Consider the following 20,143-nt stretch of genomic DNA (forward strand, 5'->3'; position numbering starts at 1 on the left):
ACATTTATAGATCCAAGTATATTTTGAACGAATTACGTAATAGTCGCTGTGCTTCGACCTTCACTTTGACTTGCAATGCCGGTTTGTGTCATGCGGAGGCGCTTCAACTCCGTGTAAAATAACGGAGGTGGCAGCCAAAGTTACCCCAGCCAGAGTCCTCTTCAGTCTGCTGCACCTGCAGAGGTCAACTGGCCGGTAGCCCGACTATACGAGATCTTGTTACCTTGCTTATTGGCTCCGAGAGCAGGGGAAAGACTTCAAATGCACCGGTAACCTTTCTATATGTTTTTATTGTATCTTTTATTTTGTTACGTCGAGTGTCTAGTCCACACGAAGACATCTAATTAGGTGGCTAACCGTTAGCATCTTAGCTCCTAGGTGACATCATAACAATTTTGGTTATTTTTATTTATTTTTCCAAATATAAGCAAAATGTAAATTATTTGTGTCCAGCTCCATGTAACTGATATTCAATAACGAAGTCTATGAGAGCTTTTATTCCTGCCACTTTATTTTGAAAATATTTAGGAAACGACGCGTGCCAGTACAGGATAATAAACGATCTTAAAAATGGGATTTAGAAATGTAACGTTTTGCTATTAAGTGAGAACACGAAACGTACGTATCTCTAAAATTATTTTTTCCCAGGAAGATGTAAGAAAAACTATTATTAATTCCCCCAAATCTTTTTTTTTTTCATGTGCAAATATGCATTTTATTTGATGTATTTAGAAAACACTTACTCTTTAAATAACTCTAAGGGCAATTGAGGGACAATTACTGGAAGAACACATCAGATCTTGTTGTAAACAATTCACACTACGCAATAATCAATGACAATAAAATTGTTTTATTCTAAAATGTTGGAAATAACTAAAGAAAGTTCCTTGTTTTTTTTCAATTTTTTATCATATATATTTTTGTAAAGTGTTTTTTACACATCATTGGGTAAATGGCGTTTTTGTTGATTTGTCTTTCTCAATTGCATTTTATTTATCTCTGTAGAAGACTTTTACCTCAAGGGTTAAATCCGGTTGTGTCACTTGTCATGTTTTTGATTCTCCCTTTAGCATCACTGTAGGCCTTCGGACTGGAGCTAATGAATACTATTTCCCCTTACTGTCACCTCTCTAATTAACTAACTTAGAACAACTTGTATTTGAAGCAGTGTAAAATCAGTTATGTAACACGTTATTCCTGGCTTTGCAGTTCCGGTAGCCGCACAAAGACCATGGTTGGAGCGGAACAATGACGCACTACTCTCAACTATCGGCTAAGGCCGCTGCCCTGCGCGTCATCCACCTGCCACTTGTTGTATGCGGCTCCGTATCACAGGTAGAACATTGATTTCATGTCTTTTCACCTTTTTCAGCGTGTTATGCACCATCGCAGACTGTGGAACACTCAGAGAAGGGTTCAAATTATATTTATTGAAAGCTATACATCTTCCCCTTTACAACTCTAGATTAGAGGTGCACCAAAATGATCGTGCCTAATGTTTAAATTGACAGTGTGTATTAATTCACCACGAGAGGTCGTTGAAGTTTAGAATGGAGCTGAAAGCATTGTAAGAAGACACACTATGGAGGTCCAAAGGATACCACTTGGCAACATTTAAAAACCTTCCTCCAGACTTTCTTCCATGAATAGGGATGAATTTCAGTCAGGGACAGGACATTAAAGCTGGTGTTAATCCCCGCTAGCGACAACTGAAGAGCGAGCAAGCTCCCGGAGCTGCTGAAAGGAGGCAATAACTGGAGTTGGTTAAAGCTGAGTGTATGCGGCAAACTTAAGCAGCTAGCTCGAAACACTATGGCCAGAAAAACATTGCAAGTGCAAAGGAGAATCACAAAACTTCGTGATGCTCATGACCAGCTGTGAAAGGCGAGTGACACTGAAGGACAAAGCAATCTTTATTCACACAAAGCAGCTAACGATAACATTAGCGGTGAGCCATCGCCAGTAGCCAGGTGGCTTGTATGAGAGGCTAGAGAAGGAAACTGTGTTTGAAGAAAAAATAGAAGATGACTGAACAATGGGACTCTGGGACCATCACATTCAGGGCTCAGCTGTTGGAGTCAAATGACACGGAAGGACGAAGCAGAAGGAGCTAACATTAACAATAGTGGTTAGCGGCGGGCCTTAACCCGCAGTCAAATGGCTAATACGACTAGCTAGAGAAGGAAACCGTGAAAGATGTCTAACTGACATGACAGAATCAAACATCAGGCCCCAGAATTATTTCAGCTGTAGAATTGAAATGTTTTATTGCCTGTATATAGAATCATGATTGCATGATTTCTTGATTATAACTTCTTCATTATTTCAATAATTATGTAATTTGATTTATTTCGCTATTCCATTACATGTGTTTCAGTTTTATTTTATAGCCAGAAGTGGCCTTGAGCGCCATTATAACAGTACCTTTTAAAAACCCGTGTAGACAAAGTTTAGGTTTTGTTACAGCTTATGGACTGCCCTCTTAAGGTGACACTGTGTTATATTTGAACACTAGATGTTGCTGTTTTGTCTCATGCAACCAAAAACAACTCTTAAAAAGCACAAAAAACAAAGTGACCACAAACCACTATTTTTCCTTTCATGTTTTAGCCAAACTTTTCGCAAGCTTTTTTAATTTTCTGTTACCTGTTGCAGCAAGATGACGGACAAATATTTTAGCTCCCTCTAGGTGAGGCCTCTGATGTAAAGTAAATGAAATTTGGTTGACAGACAAGTATTTAAAAAATGCATGTTTGTATGATAATTTAATTATTAGTTAAATATGTATTTTTGGTGACATTTCCTTACCACTAGGATGCGCTACATCACGGGTCTCCAATATTTTTCAAGCCGAAAGCTACTTTTTATTACTAATTGGCACAAAGGGCCATCTTGATATGAATTTCTAAAATGGCAACAAAGCTAAATGGCTTGCTAAATAGTTAAAAGTAGCTTGAATGCTAGCTAGAAAGGTAAACAGGTACTGTATACAACTAAAAAGGAGCTATGTTGCTAGTTGGAAAATAAAAAGCTGACCAAATAGTCAGATGGAAAACTAAAAAGTAGATAGCGAGCTAGAAAGGAGGCCAAAACTTGGTTTGATAACTAGCAAGAAAAAGATAAAATACAAGCTAGGTAGCATGCAAAATGTAAGAAAAACCTCGCTATATAACTTAAATAGCCTAAATGTAGGAAGATAGCTAGCCACAAAGCTAAAAATTTAGCCAGATAGCTAGCTAAAAAAATGCACGTTTTTTTTCCTCGTTCGCTTTATAAAAGCTTTACAAAGTTAAAATTGGAATGTAGTTTTTTAATATCCTGTAAAAATCAATAAAAACATTATTAAATACAATTGCTTGAACGGATTCTAATTTTATTCTCTTAATTAATTGTTTGAAATAATGATCAATACTTGAATACATATTATATATTGAATATACTTTTTAGTTTATGAAGCCCATCAACTGGATTTTTTTTTTTTAAATAACAGTCTATCATATTATTACTATGCTGTTACCAGGTTAAATATTAAAAATAGCATTTAACAGACTCTTGTCCACCACTAAAAAAAAATTGAATCTAACAAGGAAATCGCAATGACTCATTAGTGGTGAACAGGTCATGGGCACCTCAATGAAGACGCCTGCGCTACATAATGCTAATTGTCCCTTTAAGAATGATTTGTTTGCCATTTTGTTGTTTGCACACGTAATTTGTCAGCGTTTTAGTTGTGCCCAGAATATTCTGTAAATAAAACCATTTATCAATAAACTAAAATCATTGTTCCAGCATTTATTCTGGTAATATAGCTTCTTACTACCAGGAATTAACTGACCACGCAGAGGAAGAAAAGGTTTTCCTTTTCAAATTCAATTGTCAGGGCTGGATAATAACAACATCTTGTTTTGCCAACAGGTGAGCGCAGGCACAAAGAGGCTGGTTGCCGCTACAGCCTTTGGAGCGCTTTCCCTGCTTTTCCTAGCTCGACACTTTCAGAGGCGGCGAGGCCGCAAAAAGGCCGGATCGCCGCAATGGGATCAAGCCGGCGTCCGGCAGTTTTTTTTCTCAGCTGCACCGAGAATTGGTGAGCAAATTTATATTTCAGTTTGTCGGGTATTTTTGGTTATGCTCAATAACTTTTACATTAAGGCACACCTAAAAAAAAAAAAAAAACTTGCCAGGAAACAACCGATTGTAATCCGGTGTGCCTTATAGATTTATAGACAGGAAGTAAATCCCAAAATGCGAAATTATGGATGGACTTAAATACAGTGAGGATTTAATTCTTGGCAGCGCCAGGTAAAACAGCGAGCTTCTTTTTTGCAGAACGCATGCGCTCCAAATACAAAACACTGCGGTCACATCTGGAAACATTTATGATGCCGTATAAAAGAAATTAGCCCGTGTCTTTGGCAACATTATTCATCAAATACATAACAGGAGCAAATCAGGAGGTTTGACAGTATTTTATTGAATATTTGCAACATCCCCACGATTTAATCTTTTTCACCAACAAATCATGTCAGCAAAGTGTACATCTGAATTGAACAGCAATAGAAGTTATCAATCAAAAAACCTCCACTTCTTTCTCTGTATGATCGGGGTCAATGTCAGGTCGCTGGAGTTTCCTTTAATCCTCGAGGACCGATAACAAGCGAATGCAATTTGGTCCATTACCGCGGAAACAACACAAAAAGACATGTCTGGCTGGGAAGACTGAATCTGCCATAAGTAAAACCCTTGGTGTAAAGACTTAAAGCGTTGGAGCAATTTTTAGAAAATGGAAGACATACAAGACCACTGATAAAGTCCCCCGCAACCCCACTGAGTATGAGCGGTCCAGAAAATGTATGGATGGACAATACAACCAAGATGACTTAAAGTAACTTTAAAACAAAAAGTGCAACGGAATTTCAACAGAGCTCGCAAATTGAAAAGTGTGGGAAGTCCTGTTTTAGAACCAGATTGACGAACTAATGTTATAAGAGCTCTTCACTTCCTTTTTAGCTTGTTTTTTTATGCTCTCTCTCAATCACAAACGGACACGCTTGATAAATGAACTAATTTCATAATAAGAGCTAATTTATCAGTCTCCACCTAAATGTACCTTGATAAAATAAGTTAACTAAAAAAATTTTACGCTATTAGAAACGCGCTTTCCAATCACAGACACAGTGATGTCTGGACACGTTAGCTGAGCTGTGCCTCTCCAGGTGCCGCTCTCTTCTGCTTCAGTGTCTCTGCTACCGGTCACTTATCCAATCAGAAGGCACGGTAAGGGTAGCAGGAAACCGGAGGAGTTATTAAAGATTATTTCATGAGAGCAGGGCCGTGAGTCTGGAACAATGAAGCAAGAGAGAGAGACTTAGTAATCGACTCATGAATGAAAAATATTTTTTAAGTTCCCAAATATTGGTGCCGGTAATCTATCGACCTCTATTCTCGTGTTTGGAGGAGAAGGAATACTGATTTGCATCCGAAGAACACCATACTCACTGTAAAGCATGTGGGTGGGAACATCATGCTTCTTGTTTTTTTTTTTTTTGTGTTTTGTTTTTTTGCAAAGAGACCAGAACGACTGATCTGTGTAAAGTAAAGAATGAAATGTGGCATGTTTTGAGAGATCTTAAGTGAAATACTCCTTCTATCATCAAGGGCATTGAAGATGAGACGTAGCTGGGTCTTTCAGCATGACAGTGATCCCAAAACACACAGCTAGGGCAACAAAGCAGCGGCTTCGTAAGAAGCATTTCAATGTTCCGGAGCAGCCTTGCTAGTCTCCAGATCTCAACCCCATAGAAAGTCAATGCTCAATGCCAGCCCAAAAACATCACTGTTTTGCAAGGCGGAATGGGCCAAATACCACCAAGAGCATGTGAATAGCTTTTGAAGAGTTACAGAAAACATTTGGCCTCCGCTATAGCCACAAAGGATGCGTAACCAAGTATTGAGATGAGCCTCTGATATTGCCCATATACTTTACCCATGCTGACAATAACAGGGCACTCTAATATACTCTAATAAGTGGGAGAACTTTGCACATATAGTGTTTTTACTTATTGCTCCACTGTATGGTTGCCCCAGGCACTATCGATTATAAGGCGACACATTTTATGCAGCCCTCTTTCACGTTATCTTTCGCCACAGTAGTAAATATGCGCCTTATAATCCCTAAAAATACTATAATTGGACTTATTTCTTATGTGTCCAGACAAGACAGGTCATCAGAAGATGGCGTTCTCCTTCAACTCAAATTTTTTGCTTGCACCTACCTCGGTGTCGGCAGAAGCCCCCAGGGATCGTTCCGAGAGTGTAGCATCTCTCGCGGAAACATCCAGCAGTGGCACCTGCGCCGTGGAGTCCAGTTGTTGGGACCGGTTGGGCGACGCAGACATTTGCAGTGCCACTCCAGAGAACCTCTACCTCATGGGTGAAGTATTTTCATATGGGTTATTTATTTTCATTTATGTTGGTATTTGTTTCGGTATTCATTTTGTCATGTACTTTGTCATTTGTTTTGTCACAAGAAAATGTTATTCAAATGAGGAGTCTGAGCTTTTCACCTGTTGGTGGATCAGTGATGAAAGAATCGGAGATAGGTGAAAAGCTCTGCCGGTTTGACCCACCCCCTTGTTTGAATAACATTTTGTTGTGACAAAATACGCAAAAAAATAAATATCCGAATATGGAGGACTAGGGAGACCAATCCTGCTATATGTAGAAATAAATGTACAGACGCTCCCCTACTGACGAACATTCAAGTTATGAAAAACGGTACATAGGAACATTTTTAGTTGGAGAAATAGCCAAATAGCTGGGTGTTCAAATATTTATTTTCCTCACTATAACTATATGAATTGCATTTATGTCATATTTTGGTATTATATGTTTTGTGTTCCTTTATTTATATGGCATATATTTCTAGGTATTTATTTATTTCTTTCTACATATGACAAGATTGTCTGCCATATTTTCATGTTATCTTGCATTACCTCACAGAAACGTGTGACTTATAAGGTGCGTGCCGACAGGTATGGATCTGTTTGAGGAGGCGCTCCGGCGGTGGGAAGAAGCATTAACCTTCAGGAGCAAACCTTCGGACGAGGAGATGATTTTGGTCAAGTCGGGAGCTCCTGAGGATAACATGGAAGTCCGTGCTTCTGATATGACGCGTATTATTGGGATTCATTGGGAGCTACAAGAACGGGTTATTTTTTTCTCCAGGACGTCATCAGCGCAGAGTTTATCCACAGGCTGAAGTCACTCCTGCAGAGGGCGTACCTCCTGCAGGGAGAATTTGAGGGCGTGGTGGGGGGCACATCGGAGCACTCGTGCAACGCCGGCATCTACGGTTAGTTGATTCCACTACATTGAGAAGTACAGTAGACCACTAAGATATTACACAAATCCATTTTGAACTATATTAAATTGCTGTATAGCGAGGATAGAAACCTATGGTAATACAAAGCTAACACGCTTGGAACACCTGATAAAAACATTAGACCAAAATATTACACTACTAAACCGTAGTAACAAAATAATATATAGCAAGTATTATTTTTGTATAAAATGCATGTATATCAAGGGTCTCAATCTCAGTTTGAGAGCCGCGAGAGCTAGGTTTTGGATGAGGTTGCGGCAAATCGGGTTTCCCACAAAAAATATATTTTGCTAGATATTTTACTGTTCTCGAATATAATTTTTCAAATTCCCTACACATAGTAAATTCTGAAAAAAAACCATTAAGAATTAAAATGTACGGAACAATCAGTCCTAAATGAATCCATAATCCACAAGGGCTGCACTTAAAGGGACAGTGTATATTACTCAGTGCTAAAAAAAAAAAACGAATTATCGATTATAATGTGCATTTTTTTTTAAATACTCATTTTAAGTTGAGGAATTTCTATCTATTTTTACAAAACATAAGGCTCACCTAAAGAGCTGACACAGGGGGGGGCTTGAAATCTTAGAAAACGCTTGAATTTTTGTGTTGTGTTTTCAAGGTTTGAAAAGTGCTGGAATTTTGGGTGAAGTGCTGGTAAATGCTTGAATTAGTTGCTATTGCCATTTTTTTTCCGGCCATCTTAATTGATAGATCCCTATAAAACGAGGAAAAAAAGGCCTAAAAATGACGCTGACTCGCCTGCTCCCTCGTGAATAACGCCAGTTTGTACTAGTGTATTGTGTTGCCATGTGAAGTGTCACTTTCTCCTGCTGGTTGCCAAGAGGACACATGCATCAGACTAGAGATGGGATTTCAGTCTCTTTTTGGAGAACTGCACTAGAACAAGCTGGCTCACTACAACGAGCCGGCTCACTAACAAAATTCAGTTCTTTCCGCTCCCAAACGGCTCCTCTGCTGTATGTCCAGACATTCATTCATTATCTGCACCACCTATCCTCAGTAGGGTCATGGGCGTGCTGGAGCCCATCCCAGTTGTCTTCAGGCAGTGGGTAGGGGACACTCTCAATTGATTGCAAGCCAGTCACAGGGCACACAGGGACAGACACTTGCTCATTCATACCTAGGAACAATTCGGACCGGCCATATACTGGACTGTCTCAGAAATTTAGAATATTGTGATAAAGTTCTTTATTTTCTGTAATGCAATTAAAAAAACAAAAATGTCATACATTCTGGATTCATTACACATCAACTGAACTATTTCAAGCCTTCTATTATTTTAATATTGCTGAATTTGGCTTACAGCTTAAGAAAACTCAAAAATCCTATCTCAAAATATTAGAATATCATGAAAAAGGATACAAGTAGGCTATTCAACTAATCACCTGAATCATCTAAATAACTCGAAACACCTTGCGAGGGTTTCCTGAGCCTTAAAAACACTCAGCTTGGTTCAGTAAACTGAATCACCAGTATAGGGAAGACTGCTGATCTGACTGCTGTCCAGAGGACCATCATTGATACCCTCCATCAGGAGGGTAAGACACAAAAAGAAATTTCTCAAAGAGCAGGCTGTTCACAGAGTGCAGTTTCAAAGCATATCCACAAAAAGTCTGTTGGAAGGGAAAAATGTGGCCGGAAGCGCTGCACAACCAAGAGAGATGACCGCAGCCTTAACAAAATTGTGAAGAAGAGCCGCTTCCAGAATTTGGGGGAGCTTCAAAGACAGTGGGCTGAAGCTGGAGTCCAGGTATCAAAAGCCACAGTTCACAGACGTGTCCGGGAATTGGGCTACAATAGCCGTATTCCCATGGTCAAGCCACTTCTGAACTCAAGACAACGGAAGAAGCATCTGACTTGGGCTATGGAGAAGAAGCACTGGACAGTTGCAGAGTGGTCCAAAGTCCTCTTTTCAGACGAAAGCAAGTTTTGCATTTCATTTGGAAGTCAAGGCGCCAGAGTCTGGAGAAAGGCTGGAGAGGAGCAAAATCCAAGTTGCTTGAAATCCAGTGTGAAGTTCCCACAGTCAGCAATGGTTTGGGGAGCCATGTCAGCTGCTGGTGTTGGTCCACTGTGTTTCATCAAGTCCAGAATAAATGCAACTGTGTACCAAGACATTTTAGAGCACTACATGCTTCCATCTGCTGAAAAGCTCTATGGAGATGAGGATTTCATTTTCCAGCATGATCTGGCACCTGCCCACAGTGCCAAAACCACCAGTAACTGGTGCACTGACCATGGCATCACTGTCCTTGATTGGCCTGCTAATTCCCCTGACCTGAACCCCATCGAGAATTTGTGGGGTATAGTTAAGAAGAAGATGAAAGACACCAGACCTACAAATGCAAATGAGCTGAAGGCCGCTATGGAAGCATCCTGGGCATCAATAACACCTCAGCAATGCCACAGGCTGATTGTCTCCATGCCACGCCGGATTGATGCAGTAATCCGTGCAAAAGGATTCCCAACCAAGTACTGAGTGCATCAATGGACATTTTCAAATGTTTGATTTAGTTTTGCTGTTATAAAATTATTTTTTGACTTGGTCTGAGGAAGTATTCTAATTTTTTGAGATAGGATTTTTGAGTTTTCTTAAGCTGTAAGCCAAAATCAGCAATATTCAAATAATAAAAGGCTTGAAATAGTTCAGTTGATGTGTAATGAATCCACAATGTATGATATTTTTGTTTTTTTAATTGCATTACAGAAAATAAAGAACTTTATCACAATATTCTAATTTTCTGAAACAGTCCAGTATACCTGACATGCATGTTTTTGTAATGTGGAGGAAACCGGAGTGCTCGGAAGAAACCCACGCAAGCACAGGGAGAACATGCAAACTCCCCACAGGAAAGTTCGATCCCATGACCTCAGAACTGTGTCGCACACGCGCGAACCACTGTGCGGCCGTGCGGCCCACACTTTAAACTATGCATTAAATACCCATAGTGAGAGGTTAAATCAGGATTAATACTTTAACTCTGAGTTGTTACCTTCACCTTATAGACTCTATTTAACACTTTGAAAAAATGTGTTATTTAGTTTTCTTAGCTTTCACTTGACAGCCCTGAGAAAGTATAGGTTGTGCAGTAAAAGTACCTAAGTTTGTGTGTATGTATGTATGTATGTATATATATTTCCATCCATCCACTATCTGCACCGCTTATCCTCAATAGGGTCGCAAGGATATAATACATTTTATATATATATATATATATATATATATATATATATATATAAAATCCATTTTTAGGCACAAAATAGTTTGTTGTTGATATCATTTAGATGGGGAAATGCCACAAAGAGGGGCAGGGAAAAAAAAAATCTTATGCCACACTGCAAAGTGAAAACGTCGTAAGATTGGGTCCCCGTATCCCAGAAGTCTACTGTAATTTGTTTTTCAAAAATCGACAAATATTTGCAGACAATGATGTGAAGGGGGATGACCTCATGTGCGGTCCTTTCTCAAGGTATCTTAATTTTCCTCATGTTGAGGTTTTTGAGTTTTTCCTTGCCCTCATGTAGGTTTTAGATCAGGGCATGGTGTAATAATAGTCTGTAGTTTGCAATAACCTGTGGTCTTTGCAGCCCTTTGAGAATTCTTGTCGTAAATGGCTATACAAATAAACATGACTTGACACCTTTTCCTCTGCCTGTCAGACATTTTGTCTCAAGAGGAGCCAGACGAGGCCTGCTTGAGAGACAGCATCAGCATTGCCTCAACAGACTCCTTTGTCTCAGCTGCTGAGGTGAGAAAAAATAACACGTCTTAAATAAGGAAAAACGAGTCCGATTTGAGAGGTGTAACTACTAATCTAATAATCAACAATTGTTTTTTGATCTATTGTTAAAATACTTTTTGGTTTAACCAATTCTCAATCATCAGAATTTGACCTGCTTGAATAGTGACAGTAATAATATTTCTCCACTAGAGGTCGTTGTAGCTTTGACTATATAACGTGTGCATTGGATAAATACAATAAAAGCCCGAAGGATTGCCCTTGGAAAATTTGGACGCCTGCTTCCATATTCAGGGATCAGAATTTTCCGCGGATCCCCGCTGTTTTTGAATCCCAAAGGCATTCCGACTTTTTCACTTTTTCTCTTGCGTAGCAAACAAATTCAAAATCCGACTCTCACTCTTTCCTTTATTGCTCTGGCGCACCCTGGCGGCCGTTAGAAAAATTGGCCGCATTGTCGCACAAGCTGCAGGGACTGAACTGCATTTGAACTTATCTTGCAGTATTTACAAAAAAATCAGTTATGTGGGCAAATTATTTTAATCTTCTAAAAATGTTACTTAAATGATAAATATAAGCATGGTTTTGGACAAGTAAACTGCCTAAAACCCAGGTTTTGGGGGGGGTGGCGGTGGGAGGGGTGGGGGGGGCTCCGCCCTGGTTTATTCCTGGACGCTGGCTATTTCAGCTGAAAATGAAAATCTCCATCTCCCTGCATATTGTCGCGCGTGAGCAGTGTTGGGCACGTTACTTTAAAAAAGTAATTAGTCATCGTTACTCATTACTACTTCCTAAAAGTGAATGAGTTAAACTGAACTGAATCACTCTATAGCAGGGGTCAGCAACCTTTTCGGTGTGGAGTGCCACTTTCAAATTTCCTTGTAAATCAGTGTGCCACACCAAGATCTATGACTCGCACATCATTTTTTTCATATTCAACAGAGCTGTAATTTAACACCAGTCCAGATATACAACATGGATATACATTGACATCGTATAACTGATGAATCTTCCACGATTCTTGTTCATCAATAAACTAAAAAATGGATGTGAGCAAAATGTGGAAAGGCCTGTAGCCCTCCATGACTTCAACATTTTACCACAAGAATTAACCAGAATCAACCATTCTTCAATGAACTACAATCAAAAACAAGTGATATGGACAGCTACCATACCATTCATCAATGAAATCTTATTGCAGGAAATATCAAAAGTTGAAATAACAGCAGCAAGGGAGAAGACTACATGAAAATAAGTGCAACAGATATGACAGCTGATTTAGTCGCAGATATTGTTTTCCGTGCTTTGCTATGCTGTGAGCAAGGTGCTAACTTGCTTCAGTGGTAGTGTTTTAGCAGTGACAAAGGTCCTCAGAATCTGTGTTTGTTTGCTGTACCTGGACACGCCGCGTTTTAATTTCTCCGCCATGTTGGACGCATCCTTGAATTCATGTTCCGGCTCGTAATGACTTTTAACACTTGATGTGCGAGGTACACTGCTCTCGAGGCATAATGCACAAACAGCGCGGTCATTTTTTTTTTTTTTTTTTGCACAAAGCCCCAGTCATTTGTCCATGCTGGTTGAAAAGAAAATAGATGGTGAAAACATTTCACCACTAGACGGTGCTAAGTAATATTCATTAATGTTTTTCTAGTTGTCTGAGCACAAGGAGCTGAGAAGTATCTACATGCGGACGCATCATCCCTTTTACGAGGAGGCCTTGCAGATGGCGGAGGAGGGCAAAATCTCCTGCAGGGTGCTACGGTAACTCAACATGTCGAAAAGAGATGTTGGTGTAGATTAGGGGTGGGCAAAGTACAGTACTACCTGCAGTGCGGCAGGATTTTTCATCCAGACCGCCAAATGAATATAGTGACAAAATACATGATAGTAAATATAGTACGACTAATGTGTAATATTTAGAGACTTTAAGTGGTACAATACATATGTTTAAATACTGAGAAAAAAAACAAAGGACATACAATGCTAATTCTTATGAATATTAAAAAATCATAGGTAAAAAAAAATCATGTTTCACCGCAAAATATATTTGGATCGTCGTCATGATCTTACATCCTGCCACTACGCCATGCCGTTTATCACTGGCCCTTGCTTGCAGCAGAGAACAGTGCCATCTAGTGGTCAAATATTACATATTTGTATTTAAGAATTTTGGGGGTGCAAACTTTGTCCTAATTGTTTATACCAGTACTGAAATACTACAAATCTAAGGTACAAAATTTCTAGTGCTTAAAATCAGGAACCTAATATTATTTATATATATTTGGAGAAAAAAATAGAAGAGAAATACTAGAAAAATACTGATGTGGAAATACTACAAAGATACTGCAGTAATTCTACTATTGATATACTACAAAAACACTATAGAAATACGACAAAAATACTCCTTAAATTCTACTATGGAAATACCACAAAAAACAGTCCTCCAGAAATACAAAAACAATAATAATAAAATAGAAAAATACTACAGTATTATTTCAAGAATACTCAAGAAATATGAGAACAGTACTTCTATGGAAATGCTACAAAAAATCTTCAAAGATACAACAAAATATAATTACAGTAATACAAAAATACTACTAGAGAAATATTCCAGCAGAAATACCACAAAAATAAAACTCCAGTAATGCTACCAAGATCCGAGTGCTGAAACACTATAAAAATATGACCAAGAACAAACGCAAAACGATATTAAATTGAGAGTTTAAATCAAAGACCTAATATATTCCATTGATTTAATTGTCAGTGTTTCAAAACCAATTTGATGAAACAAAATTATTTCAAAACGAATATAAAATGTAGATGTCTGCAAATATATTTATCCATAAATAAAAAAGATTTAGATAGGTCTCCAGGTTGGGGCCCATGGCCACATTTTTGACCAAATCCCACTTCAAATAGGTGCCCACACATACTGTAAATGCTAAAAATGAATTACATGTGGTTCAACATTATCCAGGACTGAAATGTTGGAGTGTCTCGGTGACGTGGATTTTCTGGCCAAGTTGCACTGCGTACGTCAAGCGTGTCAGGTGAGTGAGACTAAAACCTGTTAGCGTCTTTGCGTTACGGCAAATGAAGACTAAAGTGTCTCCTCCCCGTTTCCTCCTCAGCTCATCCTGCGCGACAGAACAACCAGGTCATTTTTAGCGGACACTGGAAAGAAAATTTTGTCATCCATAATCATAAAAGCGCAAAAGGTACAATGAATAATTTCACCATTTATTATTACAGCTATATAATTTGTGCAATGTAAAGCATTCTAAGCAGTGGGATTCAGAAGCAAGTGCAGCAAACCACCGGTATATGACATATGTTCTTAGGTGAAGATGGTAACATTAAATTTATAGTAATTTGCTAATGACTTCAAAACCCCCGCTAGCCCATCCATCCGTTATCTGGACTTCAAAACCCCCGCTATCCCATCCATCCGTTATCTGAACCGCTTATCCTCAGTAGGGTTGTAGGGGTGCTGGAGCCAATCCCAGCCATCTTTGGGCAGTGGGCATGGAACACCCTGAACTGGTTGCCAGACAGTTGCAGGGCACACAGAGACAGACAACCATTCACTCGCTCATTCACACCTAGGGACAATTTGGACAGGCCAATTAACCTGAAAAGCATGTTTTTGGAATGTGGGAGGAAACTGGCGCTGACTTACATGCAACCCACTCTCACACACACACTACCTGCTCTTACACGCACCATTCCATATACAAATTGCAACAGTCAAGGTGACGTGACATGACACACCCTTACCTCAAAACAACTCTTACCGGAAATCACTCGCGCACTTCACTGTCCGCAAGCTCTTTCTACTGTCCTCATACAAGCTTTGCATTGCACGCGGAAACCTGCCACCAACCCAATGTATCCTCAACACTTGCCACAATGCCTCCCCAATCCATCTCTCCATGTTTTCACTAAATCAATGAAAATTTGTTACACCTCTCTTACTTTCGCTATAAGTTTTCACATAACGGCCTTACTGCAAACATCTGATCTTTACAAAGTTGTTGAGTGGGAAAAATACTGCAAGGTGGGGTCGAAAATATTGTAAGTTGGGACCTTGTAACTGGAGGGCCTACTGTACAATACCGCTTGAAATAAATGAGATGGGACTAAGTTTTCCAATCAAATTCCTGAGACTAATTGAATCCAGTCATTTCCTTATCCCACTGTTGCTTTCAGAGCCCAAAGAGATTTGAGGAAGTGTTTGAAGAGATGATGTCCTTTCTGGAGCAAGCGGAACACTGGGAGAACACAGAACTCGAATTGGCCACGCGTGGTGTTAAGCACCTTAACTTTTACGATATCGTCCTTGACTTCATCCTGATGGATTCCTTTGAAGACCTGGAGAACCCACCTGTTTCTATCCAAAACGTTGTGAATAATCGCTGGCTCAACAGTTCTTTTAAGGAGACGGTTTGTCAAGCAAAATGGATGTTGCTGCCCATAAATTGTCATTACTTGACTTTGCTTGTGCTTTTAGGCAGTGGCGTCGAGTTGCTGGTCAGTACTGAAACAGAAGAGGCAGCACATGAAGGTTCGCATTTTGTGTATCTTATGCAGGGTTTGTATGGATGCTTGAAATTTGGGAAAATATTTAAAATGTTTTTAAGGTAGGTAAAATGCCTGAATTTTGGGTAAACTGTTCTAAAACCATGTTTCTTGGCAGTTTAACTTGGCAGACCACGCAACAAAGTAAAATATTAAAATAGTTTTTAAGTCGGCTTAAAAGTTAGACACGGTAGCTGATATTGCTAGTTTGTCATGTGAAGAGTCATCGCCTCCTACAGGCGCATCCAGACAGATGAGGCAAAAACAGCAGAATTTATTTCAGTTTATACAAACCGGATAGAAAAATACTGTATACCTGTATAGTAACATTTCAAAGTATGTGCAAGCAACAGAGTGGCTTTAAAATTGGTTCAAGTAATAACAGGAGAAACATTTATTTTGATTGGCACTGCACATATTGTGCGAGCCACACTCTGGTGCTTTTGTGTGTGACTTGTTCACCTCATACAACGTATGTCCATTTCAGTTTAATGGACAGAAAATGACTCCAAAGACCATTTAATTTATAGTAGTTTAGTGCACATTGTGAACAGTACTTGTCTTGCTTTAAATACATCGTTAATGTTGGTGGTATCAAAAATAATCACAACCACCAATATGTGGTAACCACTATAATAATGTATTGTTAAATATATTTTATGAAATAATTATATTAAAACAATGATTAAAAACATTTTGCCATCACTCGCAAATTTAGTTTATGCTGTATAAGGTATTGGTCATAATAATACAATCTGCTGACAGCAATGCAGAAAAAGCTGAAGCAAAAAGCAAACCGTATCTTGTGTCAAAATCAAAGACCTCAGAAGTGCGGCATAAAAATAAATATTTAAGCTTTTAAGATAACATTTAAGGAAAAGAGCAAGGACCTGAATGATGCATATTAGTCCTACACAATTTTAGCTTATGTACTTTCGGTTAATATGACACAATTTGGTTAAGGAAATTGAAAGTATTTTTTGGGGTGTGGGAATTGAAGTTATGCAATTTACATGTAGAAAGATTGCACTTTCTTGATCGAGTGCTGTGTGGATTAAGATCATCTTATACGACATGAATCAGACACAGCAGCAAATACCAATAAAATGCGGCACAAGAAACTTTGTTTTGATCATTTGTTAAGCTGCTGGTTCAATGTTTGACTTAAAAATTTTCAAATTAGATTTTTTTCCCCCTACAGCTAGCGATGTCATCTCATAACAATAGGGCTATGATTTTAATGTAACCATTTTTCCCACTTAATGGTACTGAGAAAACTGGCCTTGAAAGTGTTAAGATTTGGCCTTGGAAAAGATGTATGAACTTTACCTACGTCATTGTGTTCCTTTCCCTTTATGCCGTAGATCTCCAAAATCCTTTTGAAATGCTTTGTGGTAAATTTCTAAAACAAACTTGTAAATGCTTGAAATTTGCCAGGTTCCAGATGGCTTCATCGCTCGCTTCTACACACTATGTGAGCAGATCAGTCCAGTCTTGGCATGGGGATTCTTGGGACCTAAGAGTCCCCTACATGACTTTTGCTGCTTTTTCAAGGTCAGTCTCAAAACTGCTAACACGGAAAAAAAATTCTATTGATATAGTGCAACATAAATTTGTATATTAGTTGACAAACATGTCTAAAGAATATAAAGTGTAGTTAAGATTTGCAAAATAATCTGAGTTGAACTGAAAGGCAAAGTTCTCGATTTACTGCTTTATCTACATCCCTACCCTTACTTATAGTCATGAATTGTGGGTCATGACTGAAAGATCTAAATCCCGGATTTAAATGGCTGAAATTAAGTGACTGGGCTCTCCCTTATCGACAAGGTGAGAAGTCCAGTCATTAGGCTGGGATCAGTGTAGAGCCACTGCTCTTCCACATGGAAACGAGCCAGGAGAGGTAGCTCTGTTGTCTTCCTCTAGAGGTGTTCTGGACGTGTACTGTGTACAGGAAGACCTGGGAACAACCCAGGGTTCCCTGTAGAGACCGTTTCCTGGCAGACCTGGGTATGCTGCAAAATCCTGCCGAATGAGTTGGATTAAGTGGCTATGGATAGGGATGTCTGGGATTTCCAGCGGAGGCTGCTTGCCCCCACAACTCGACCGCAAATTCTCTGAAGAAAATAACTTGTTTACTGACAAGTTACCTTTTAGTTTTACTAGATAAAACGTGCAATTATACAAGTTTGTAAAATGACATTCATATAAAATTTCCTAAATGAGTGAAAATGTATTATTTTATTGCAAAACTATGTAAGCCCCCTGGTTTGACTAGATTTTTAAATATTTAATATTATCAATTTAGGTTGTGAGTGGGTCCTAAAGAAATGTTATCAATTTGAATAGCGTAGATTATTTCAAATACAGATTGCATAAATTGCTATTAATTACCGTAGTATACTATAATGTATGTGAAAGTGTGACACTGGAGTGTCATGCCCAATTTCGTTGTCACAATGTTAACCCAATTTTGTAACAATGACAAAGGTATATTCTATTCTATAAACATTTTTGTTTTGTAGCTTAACTTATGTACACATTACAAAAGGTCATCATTAACATGTGGGTTATTACAGCCAATGCACTTCTATAACATGTACTTGGAGGGTTCTGGAATATTTCTAATTTTAATATATTTCCAACTCGTGTTTTGTCTTTGGCTCATTACTTGTGTTAGCAATTTAACAGCAAAAATATTTTTCCATGTGTTAACTTCCTCGTTTTTAAAATAACGTTTGCTTTGGCTTAGTAAAAGTTTGGAAACTTTGTAATAAACATAAAGTACAAAAATACACATAAAAATGTATGCTAAATGCATGTTTAGTTATCTTTTTTTCCCTATGTTGTTGCAAAATGTCATTGTAATAATGTTTCAATGCACTACTGTCCAAATTTTGATCTCAAATTTTCCCTATCTCGTAAAAAGGGTTCACGACATGTTTATGACAAGGACATTTTTAAATCAAATAGACGTTTTCCAACAATGGGCGGATGGTTGTCACTTGGGGCAAAAATGAACACCATGGTTTTCATTAGTGGTTGAAGTTTTACCTGTTCTGCCTGATTGATAACAATCCTTACCTTTTGTAATCCAACTTTCCACTTCTTTAGGATCAGGTTGTCGACTTCCTTAAGGACATCTTTGACCTGGACAAGGTTAGATACTCATCTGTGGATAGCCTGGCTGAGGACATGTTACACCTGCTGCACCGCCGCTCTGAATTGCTAATGGCTTACTTGGGTGCAGACGTCTTGCGGCCCAGCACCTGCAATGCAGCTTTGTTGAACCTTCTACCCCCCACCCTTATGGAAGCCCCCATACAGTGAATAGTTATCAAGGGTAGATCTATCCATTTTTGAACTCCATTCAAGGCATTGGCGCAGCCCGTGTCCTGCTGCTTTTTTTTGCCACATTTACCACAAAAGCCATGACTCAATGAATATGTGCGGAATTGGTCAAGACTTTTACTGGGAGTCCACACCACAGTATTTTGTGGTCACTAAAGAATGATGAATAAAACACTAATAAATAACGTGCCATGCACTTAAGACTACTGGTTTGAACGCTTAATTGAAATGTTTTGTGACCAGTCTGCTCTGATTAAAAATCAACAATGGGTAAAAAGAGGGATTAACGTACATTTTCGCCACTATTCACTATCAATTCAGCTTCTTAGAAATGTCTTATCCTTTAGATAATTCATTTCCATTTACTGAAAATTAACAAGGATCCACATCACATTATATAGGTTAAATAATTAATGTCCTTTGTAGTTTGATGTGTCATGCAAAGAAATCCATATAATATATAGACCTAAAGTTGAAAACACCCTAAAACATTACTTTCAAGGTTTTCAGAATCCTTGCATACATATTTTTTTTTAATCATACTTAAATGTGCAGGCAACAAATTGAAATATTTGTACTAAAATCGCATGCCGTTATACATTTGATAAAGGTAAAACTACTCACCATTTGTATACTCCTGACAGATCAAGGCAGGGCAGGTATTGCTTACTGGTGTGTTGTAGTTTACATACATGTTCAGTCTTTGAAAAGAGTTAATCACTCAACTAGCAAGAACTCATTTATGAAATGCGTACAAGTATTTATTTTAATACACATACTTTGTATAGGATATTTTTTAAGTGTTTTATTTGTGGCCAAATTTGTCTTAACCTCACCATGTTTCAGTTTGAAACGTATTTTAAGAGCAATCGGCTGTTCAGTGCAATAAGTTCCACAAGTCAATGGTCCATGTTGGGCTCACCACCATACTTTGTGCTGTCCAAACTGAATAAAGTCATATGTTTTAAGTGACTTTGTGATCTGAATAGGTTTTCCAGAATTTACTCCATATCAAACATAATCTGAGCATTGAGATTTTGACCAAATAAATGTTTATCACCGT

The 20,143-nt window shown here is 38.5% G+C and overlaps 1 protein-coding gene across 1 annotated transcript; it reads left to right on the forward strand.

The window, feature by feature from the left end:
* The first annotated feature begins 102 nt into the window (after positions 1 to 102).
* On the forward strand, positions 103 to 20,052 carry miga1 (mitoguardin 1). Its single transcript, XM_088346010.1, has 14 exons — positions 103 to 269; positions 1,210 to 1,335; positions 3,916 to 4,084; positions 6,212 to 6,430; positions 7,032 to 7,150; positions 7,225 to 7,351; positions 11,069 to 11,157; positions 12,803 to 12,912; positions 14,129 to 14,201; positions 14,283 to 14,369; positions 15,361 to 15,594; positions 15,662 to 15,715; positions 17,167 to 17,283; positions 18,844 to 20,052. Exons 2-14 carry the CDS (start codon positions 1,249 to 1,251, stop codon positions 19,057 to 19,059), a joined length of 1,701 nt encoding a protein of 566 aa, XP_088202136.1. The 5' UTR covers positions 103 to 269; positions 1,210 to 1,248; the 3' UTR covers positions 19,060 to 20,052.
* The last annotated feature ends 91 nt before the right edge of the window (positions 20,053 to 20,143 follow it).

The sequence above is a fragment of the Urocampus carinirostris genome, chromosome 1 (assembly GCF_059441175.1).
Source record: "Urocampus carinirostris isolate Australia breed hairy pipefish chromosome 1, RoL_Ucar_1.0, whole genome shotgun sequence".
Lineage (NCBI taxonomy): Eukaryota > Metazoa > Chordata > Actinopteri > Syngnathiformes > Syngnathidae > Urocampus > Urocampus carinirostris.

What these genes read in the sequence shown, in the direction of transcription:
- miga1 (XM_088346010.1), top strand. Translation starts at nt 1,249, where the DNA reads ATGACGCACTACTCTCAACTATCGGCTAAGGCCGCTGCCCTGCGCGTC. An exon ending in CTCAGCTGCACCGAGAATTG is followed by an intron (nt 4,085 to 6,211) that starts GTGAGCAAATTT and finishes TTATGTGTCCAG; the next exon opens with ACAAGACAGGTCATCAGAAG. An exon ending in GCGTACGTCAAGCGTGTCAG is followed by an intron (nt 14,202 to 14,282) that starts GTGAGTGAGACT and finishes TTTCCTCCTCAG; the next exon opens with CTCATCCTGCGCGACAGAAC.